The following is a 7815-nucleotide window of genomic DNA, read 5'->3' as shown; positions in this document are numbered from 1 at the left end:
CCACGCCCCCCTCCGGCACCTCTCCCACCTCCTCCACCACGGCCCCGGCTTCGCCGTCCTGCGCGGCCTCCCCATCGCCGCCCACCCCCGCGCCGACGTCTTCACCCTCTACGCCGGCGTCTCGTCGCACATCGCGCCCGTCCGCGGGCGGCAGGACCAGACGCACAACGGGGCCCCCGCCGACGTGGTGCTCGCGCACATCAAAGACCTCTCCACCACGGCCGACGCCGCGCTGATCGGCGCGCCCGCCTACACGACCGACAAGCAGGTGTTCCACACGGACGCGGGCGACGTCGTCGCGCTGCTGTGCCTGCAGACAGCCGCCGAGGGGGGAACGAGTAGGGTGGCGAGCAACTGGCGCGTGTATAACGAGCTGGCGGCGACGCGGCCGGATTTGGTGCGCACGCTGGCAGCGGGGTGGGTGCAGGATGGGTGAGTCGCGCGTCGAGATTTTTTTTTACGTTGTTTTTGCGCGCCCCCTTTTTTCGGTGGGTGTTGGGGGGGGCGGGGAAGGGAAGAGGTGTTTTTGAGATAGGGGGTGTGCAAACGAAACTGACTGTGATATGGATTGGATAGGTTCGGCCGCCCAGACCGCCCCTACACGACGCGGCCGCTGCTCTACCACCAGCCCGCGACATCCACGGCGCCCGAGCGTGTGATTATCCAGTACGCGCGGCGCTCCTTCACAGGCTTCCAAGCCCTACCACGCACGCCCACCATCCCGCCGATTACCGAGGCGCAGGCCGAGGCGCTGGATGCGGTGCACTTCCTCGCCGAGCGGTTTGCGCTCGGGCTGGACTTCCAGGCCGGCGATGTGCAGTATATCAACAACCTGGCGACGTTCCATGCGCGGGATGGGTTTCGGGATTCGCCCGAGCAGCAGTGAGTCGTTGTTCCTTCCTTTTCCAGTGGTGCTGATTTGAAGGGGGGGAGGAAGGGGTGGTGGTTATTTCCTTATTACCTGAATGCGGGGGGCAACAGGGCTGACGAGTAGGATCATAGGCGGCATCTCGTTCGATTGTGGCTGCGGGACCCGGAGTATGCGTGGGAAACGCCGGAGCCGTTGAAGGCGAGGTGGGATGAGTTGTACAAGGGGGTCACGCCGGAGAAGCAGGTGTTTCCGCTGGAGCCGAAGATTCGGAGTGCGAGTAGTGGCGTGGCGGCGAAGACGGTGTCGGGGTGAGGAGGAGACGGAAGGAAAGGCTTAGAGTATTTCAGATGAGCTAAGAATGAAGATGTTCGAATTACGGGGAGGCAATTCTAGGCATGGCGCAAGCTCCAATGAAGGTTTGTGTTGTCGTCTGAATGAGTGATATCCTAGGGTGGCCAAGGATGACGAGCCGAACAAGAATGTGAGCAGCAGAAAAGACTTTAATTAGACTTAAAGGTAGTATATGAGCGTGCCTAAACAGCACGATAAGTTACTGCACCGAAAGGAAGCGAGAACTGCTCAGGGTCTTAGCACGCCTACATCCTCTCAAACCCATTTCCACCATCAGCAGCCAGCTGCACGACAAACGTGACCTTACCGCCTGCCACATGCGCCAGATAGCCTCCCAATTCCGCCTCATCATCGATTGCGTAGACAATCTCCCTCTCGTGACTGCCTGCAACATTTCCCGGCGTCCGGTGCGAGACCAGTCCCTCGATGCGCAGAACACTCGTTCCAGGATGCTCGCGTATTGCCAACATCTTGATCTCGTCTACCGATCCAAGTTGCAGCACACTAAGCCAGAGCGTCTTGTTGGGCAGCGGGGTAGTGGAGTGTGGGTGAAGGCGGAAGTACACAGGGATAGGAGAGGCGAAGGATGAGTGCTGTGGATAGACGGCGTCAGCAAACGAAGTTCCGCCGTACGCATTGACATTGTTGGCATGATGGTGATTTTGCATCGCGGACTGGTCGTTCGCCGCAAGGAGTAGAGAAGGATCGATCTGGAACTCTGAGTCTGGCGGCGAGGAGATTGCCTGGTCGATGTCTAGACGCTGGCTGCGGCCTGCATGGGCGCCTCGTGTTGCATATGTCCGACTGCTTTGGGTTTGATTCATTCGGGCGGGCTTGCCAGGTCGATCGCCTAGAAGATTTGGACGAGCTCCTGTTGCGGCATACGTTTGGGCGATGGTATGCGCAGTCATCGACGGCTTAGCTGGACCTGGGCCGGGCCCAGTGTTGTGCTGTCTCTTTCGGCTTGGGTCGATCTTGTTCATGTCATCCCGAAGTCGTTTCATAACGTCCCGCGCCAGCGTTTCTGTGGCTCTGGTCTTGAACTCATGCTGCGGATCCTCTTCTCCAAGAGCCAGGGCACGCTGCAGCAAGTCGGATTCTGCAATCCATTCTGCCTTGAGTTCTTTCCATTGATCATCGCCTACTTCGAGCTTACTGCTGATGTGGGCTCCCCTAAGTTTGGCGTAGAAAGCCTGACGAACCAGGCGGCTCTCCTCTGGGTTGAGCCCAAGGCCATTTTTGGCATCGGCGATTGTCATGCGCCGCTCCAACGTTCGCATCCTCTTAGTGACATCCGTACAGATGACGTCAAGGGAGAGAGATTTCTGGTTCTGTTTGGCCGACTGACCGTCATGTTGCTGTGTTGTAGGGTCGTTGAAGAAGACGTTATGCAGGTGTGCGTTCTCTCTGATCAGTCTGTCCTTGACTTCGTTCCATTTGTCAGGACCGGCGATAGTCTTCTTGTACACCTTTTCTTCCTCGCAGATCATTTGGAATTGCTCTCTGACTTGACGATACTGATTGTTGTCGAGGTTCAGGTACGCTTTGCTTTCGTCGATGGTAGTCTCCGAAGGAAATCTAGGAGGGCCTGCGGGATCTGCAGGCAGACCAGCCCATCCCCTAGTCCGCCTACGACGCTTTCGAGTGCGCCAGCGCTCATCGCTCTCCGCTTGTAGTCTTTGGAGACGCTCTTGCTTTCGACGAGCAACCTCGGGGTCCATGGTGGTCGCGCCTGCGGCTTCGCCAGCACCAGCAACGCTCTCTTCTGAGCTATCTGCTTCTGCGTCTTCCTCCTGCTGAATTCATCAACAAAAGTGGTAGCATAAATATACTTGATCATGAGCTTACCATGAGAGCATCCTCCAGCTGTTTCATGATCGAGTTTTCTCTCTTCCCATTTCCATTCTTTTCACTTTCGCCTTCTTTCTCGGACGGACCCTTCATTCCAGTCGCAACTCTCAACAGCCATCTGTTTTTGGCTCTGACACGCATGAGCTCGCGTTCCTTAAGATCAAACCCTTCGTTGTTCAAGATTTCCAACATCTCCTTCTGTCGAACGTTCTTTTCCCACAGATCTTTAACGCGGGCAACGAGGTCAGGATTCTTGTGTGCAGGGTTTTGCTTGCTTGGGAATTCCCATCGCTAGAACCAGACAACGCATTAGCATTAGTCGAAAAGGAGATAGGAATCGAATTCTCGTATCGGGATAGATGACTTTAGTCATCCTATTTTTTGCGTTTCGAATGTGTGAATGAAAGAAAACATCTTGAGGACGTACCTTGAACTGCGTCTGAAATGCCCTCTTACTACATCCCGAATCAGCATATTGCATTATATCCAGTGGCGTCGTTGCGGCCCTCCGTAGAGCTATAGAAGACTACGTCGGTCCATTTGGCGCATCGAACGGCCAACATACCTAGGCACGAATCCCTTGTCCTTCCAGAAGTCGACGACCTCATCGAGGCTCCTCTTCTCCTCGACATACAACCTGTAGCAGTCTGACTCCTTACCGTCCCAGTCGTACACCATTATGGGCGAGTTTGCGCGTCGTTGTGGATCTGCGCGGTTGGTGTGTCTGGCGACCGCTGGAGTGGAGGAGACGGGAGGTTGAAGGAACGTTGTCGGACCCGGAGGCTGGGTTCTTCCGGGCTAACCCGACTTTGACTATTGCACGTGACGTCTTTGAAGATCCGCGCAATATCGAAGAACACGATTCACTGAGGTCTCACATGTCATTTGCATCTGCTTGAATATTGCTTGATAAAGCTTTAGAAGAGCTCATCGTGTTCCAACGGCGAAATATTGTCCACGAACTTATGCCGGCACCGTAACCATATGTTGGAGACATCCTAAGTGAAGAGAATCTTTTCAACCTTTCGAAAGCACCATCTAGGATACATAAACACCAGTACCCTGGAAAGAAATCAAAAAAGACGATTGTAGATAATATTCCCGCTACCCCTCCAATTTTTCAGACCCTACGCACCGGTTTCTCTTCTCCGTCATCCTGCCGACACATCTCTAGCCTCTGCTACCCCTTAGCCTTAGGCGTTGCTGTGTAGCACAGTTTAGCCTCGTCCGCCTGTGCGTTGTCGCGGTTTAGGTTTGCTTTCAAATCTTAGGGGTCCCGTGCTTGTACGTCGCGCATCCGTCCCAGTCACCACCACTGTACTCCTCTTGTCCCTTTCCTGTTTCACCACCTCACTGAACTCAATGAATCCAAAAGTTTCCAGCGGCTTCGTTATGGAGCCCTCCTTGTATCCATGCGCCGACGCCGCATCAGACGGCCTCCCATTAGTCCACTTTCTCGGCCTACCCCATCGACACAAGACCCAGTTCTGCGTCAGCTGCCGGCTTCGTATCCCCTTGTTGACATGATTATCCGGCACCTTCCAGGCATGCTCATCATCATCGTCGTCAACATCGTTCCTTTTCACCGCCCAGCCACCTTTGTGGTACACCGTGCAGCCGCTCATACAGTTGACACGGACAAGGCCCTCATCGCCACTCATGCGGTTCCTCTCGTCTGCGTCTGTGATAGTCGCCTGGACCTCTTTGCTTCGGGGGTTGTTATTGATCATGTACTCGCGATTGAAACATTCCATGGTGGCGTCGTCGTAGCGGTCGTCCTTCAGAGTTGGGACCCAGTAGTAGACTGCGCTTCCATCCAAACGCATGGTGATGCTGAGGAGGCCGGCATGGGCGACGATTTGGAAGAGTTCGGAGATTAGCTGACTTTCTTGATCCTTATTCTTCAGCTCAGTTGGTTCTCCAATTGTATGATAGCCAGCGAACGGTAAAATAGGCTCGATAAGACTGAACAGCTGGACTGTGATGTGGATGGCGTGATTGTGGAAATTGTCTGGAAGGTCGCCTTTCTTAGGCAAGATTTCGCGAATCTTCTTAGCGTATAACGCGGTTCGTGCAAAGCCTGCATGTTGAATCAGTTGGCGCTTGTTTAAGATGTTTGAATCGAGTGACTACTCACCGTCGCTGTGCTTGTGATTCACTTGTATGTCGTCAATCACGCGTCTTTCATTTACGTCGCCCACCCCAAACAGCGTATGCGCAAATACTTGCTCAACGAGCGCATTGCCAATAAGGCCACAGACGAGCGCTCGTCTATTAGCGCTGCCACGGAATAGTTCTTTCCAGCCTTCCTCCTTGTTAGGACCGCCAGCGGCAATGCGGCCCACGTATGAGATGAACCTATAGACTGTTAGCTGAATCTCACTGAGCATGAGGCGCATATGTTTGTGAGACATACTCGGGCGAAGCCTGGTTGCACATCCTTGTGAATGCGAGTTCGAAAGCATTCGGACGGAGTTCTGGCACGGTCTTATTGGCCCCAGTGAACCATTTCTGGGCTAGGACTTGGATGGAGTTCATCAAGAGCCATATCTCGTCCCTGATCTCCGTGTCGTGCTTTACGTAGGGCGGCTCTGGTCCCTTAGGCTGCTCCCCGGCCACCGTCTCCGGTCCCATAGGCGGCTCCTCGGCTACCGTCTCTGGAGCCGTAGTCATTTGTGTGCGAGTCGTCTGTGGCGGCTTCGTAGCGGAAGCCTTTCTGCCTGTTGTTAGAGACGTTGGTAACTCGATTTGTGTCCTTTGTGGAGACCTGATAGGCTCGACACGAACATCCGGCGGGGTGATTTCAGAGACCACAGGGCGTGTTGCAGATGACAATGGAGATTCTGGAAATCTGCTACCAGAGGTAACAATATACCATTCTTCCATCCTAGCCCGAACTTGGGTTGCAGCTTTTTTCACGCTTCCTGTGCTTTCAATGTCGCTTTTAGGTATTCTTTCAACCGTTCCCCATGGAGTGGTTATATAGTGCTTGTGTTTCTTTGTAATAATCGTCCAGGGACGATTGGGCTGTGGTCGCTTTCGCTTGCGTTCCGATGCTGGGCTTGAATCGCTGCGCAAACGGTCTCTCCCCGCCGTGACCGAAGGACCCCCATGGTCGGAGTCGTCGTTGGTCGGGTTGAAATATTGGGAGACACTTCGAACAAATCGTGCCATATTGAGTTTCTAGAGTGCCAGAGGCGACTTCGCGCTGATCAAAACAATGTATCGAAGTATGCAGAAGACGTTGGTCGCGGATCGAAAGTAAGCGACAGTTTGACGATGAACACCGGAGGTGATTCTTTCGCCGAAAGCCAGCGTCTGCGAGCTTAAGAGCAGAGGCCTCCATGTCTTTGTTGTCATCGCCCTTTGTTCGCTCACAGCTCCGGATGCGGCGATTTGGTGCAAAGTTTCGACGGAAGAGGTGTCGTCAAGCATGAGGACAAAGACGAGTCGTGGGAAGCGAATGTGGAAATAACGGCTAAAGAACTCTGGACCATACTGTCGTTCAAGAAGAAGCGGTTTTCTTGAAATTTACTCTCATGCAAGTACTTGATGGTAGGGTTGCTGTGACATGCGTGGAATGTGCCAAGCGCGACGACACTCAATGCAAAATAGCACTGAAATCACCCTTGGCGGCTGAAGAAAGCGTGTTGCTATTTGGTAATCATCAATCAAAGAATTCGGACTCGCTGTACTGCCTCGTCGTGGAACCAGCTCTTCCAGAATACTTTACCAGCTCCAACCCTCACGTATGCGTGATCGCTCATGGGCAACTCCTGCAATAGGAGCACCCAGTCTTCTTGCCAGCCAGAATGTGCTGTCCTCTTTGATACCGATCTAGTTGTCTCTGTTGGGTGGACTAGATCAGATTTTCTGGTCATGAGAGCGAGGCAATACATCTCGGAAATAGATGCTGTTGAGCAGCCTTCGTCTAGCAGATCCCATCCGATTATTTCGTCCGATTCTGTGCGTAAGGAGCCGACCATTCCTGAAGTCTGCTCGTAACGCAATTCTTCTCGGAAAGTTTCGTATCGTGCTGACGCCAAACGGTCGCTGATGCTATCGTACGGCGATTGGTCAGTACTTACCATAGGAGTGATCTTAGAAACTTTCTTCAATTGGCTAAGGATGGTAAGTATTCGCTTCTCGTCATCAAATCGGATCCCATTGCAAACATTCTTTGCCTTCTTGATGCTGAGAGACCGAACACCGTGCATTGTGGATGCCCAAGACCATACGAGCTGGTCCGACGTTGCGTTCTTCCATATGCCGAACCAGTATGTGTCTTTAGTCTTCTTTTGTATCTCTCTCCTTAGGCATTCTAGAGCAATAAGACGATCGCTAGCGTTCGTGAGAAATCTCGATGAGTATATCTCGACGATGAGTTTCCATTTCAGGTTTCTTGCTGTTGTGAGAAACGAACCGCCGGTTTTTCTCTGCGTTATGACCTTGCATGACCAGACTATGCAGCCTTTCGTATAGAAGATCATCCGACCAGAGAGCAGCCATTCTTGAGTTGCCCATGCTCTGGATGCCAGTACTCCAAATTCTGGTGAGATATCGGCGTAGTTACTGTGCATAGCTGTGGCAAACACACTACCTGAACGTTCTCCTTCTCCGCTCTTGTACGGAATTGGAAGTTTGATGGCTTCCGATAGATCCGGACGCTCATAGAAGCAACCTTGGCTGGAATCAGAGGCGTGGGAGGCGGCGATCGTAAGACGAGCCGACTTATAGACATC

General features: G+C 53.3%; 4 protein-coding genes across 4 annotated transcripts in view; 1 reads left to right on the top strand and 3 right to left on the bottom strand.

The window, feature by feature from the left end:
* The window catches only part of BDZ99DRAFT_486384 (Clavaminate synthase-like protein), a gene marked incomplete at both ends in the record, with an annotated part of 1681 nt that extends 498 nt beyond the window's left edge, over window positions 1-1183 (top strand). The window contains 3 exons of the mRNA XM_033722771.1: window positions 155-432; window positions 577-882; window positions 1003-1183. Coding sequence (XP_033579950.1) covers window positions 155-432; window positions 577-882; window positions 1003-1183 — 765 coding nt within the window. The remainder of the gene's footprint in view (window positions 1-154; window positions 433-576; window positions 883-1002) is intronic.
* A 165-nt stretch (window positions 1184-1348) lies between these two features.
* Window positions 1349-3796, bottom strand: BDZ99DRAFT_496086 (uncharacterized protein). The gene is made up of 4 exons (XM_033723423.1): window positions 3639-3796; window positions 3501-3528; window positions 3071-3364; window positions 1349-3018 (listed from the first exon to the last, which is right to left on the bottom strand). Exons 1-4 carry the CDS (start codon window positions 3749-3751, stop codon window positions 1468-1470), a joined length of 1986 nt encoding a protein of 661 aa, XP_033579949.1. The 5' UTR covers window positions 3752-3796; the 3' UTR covers window positions 1349-1467.
* Window positions 3797-4004: 208 nt separating this feature from the next.
* On the bottom strand, window positions 4005-6247 carry BDZ99DRAFT_496085 (uncharacterized protein; the record flags this gene model as incomplete). The annotated part of the gene is made up of 3 exons (XM_033723422.1): window positions 4005-5153; window positions 5211-5431; window positions 5490-6247. 3 exons carry the CDS (start codon window positions 6245-6247, stop codon window positions 4291-4293), a joined length of 1842 nt encoding a protein of 613 aa, XP_033579948.1. The 3' UTR covers window positions 4005-4290.
* Window positions 6248-6744: 497 nt separating this feature from the next.
* Window positions 6745-7653, bottom strand: BDZ99DRAFT_556073 (uncharacterized protein; the record flags this gene model as incomplete). The annotated part of the gene is made up of 1 exon (XM_033727175.1): window positions 6745-7653. The coding sequence occupies one exon, from the start codon at window positions 7651-7653 to the stop codon at window positions 6745-6747; it is 909 nt and encodes a 302-aa protein (XP_033579947.1).
* Window positions 7654-7815: the final 162 nt, after the last annotated feature.

Source organism: Mytilinidion resinicola, assembly GCF_010093595.1.
Source record: "Mytilinidion resinicola strain CBS 304.34 unplaced genomic scaffold BDZ99scaffold_5, whole genome shotgun sequence".
Classification (NCBI taxonomy): Eukaryota; Fungi; Ascomycota; class Dothideomycetes; order Mytilinidiales; family Mytilinidiaceae; genus Mytilinidion; species Mytilinidion resinicola.
The sequence above is the reverse complement of the archived record's forward strand: the minus strand, read 5'-3'. Positions and strand labels throughout refer to the sequence as shown.

Bases quoted from the DNA above. Each gene is read 5' to 3' on its own strand.
- BDZ99DRAFT_496086 (XM_033723423.1), bottom strand. From the start codon at position 3,751: ATGGTGTACGACTGGGACGGTAAGGAGTCAGACTGCTACAGGTTGTAT. The intron at 3,529-3,638 runs GTATGTTGGCCG...TTCGGGATGTAG, and splicing joins GACAAGGGATTCGTGCCTAG to TAAGAGGGCATTTCAGACGC. The intron at 3,365-3,500 runs GTACGTCCTCAA...GTCTGGTTCTAG, and splicing joins CATTTCAGACGCAGTTCAAG to CGATGGGAATTCCCAAGCAA.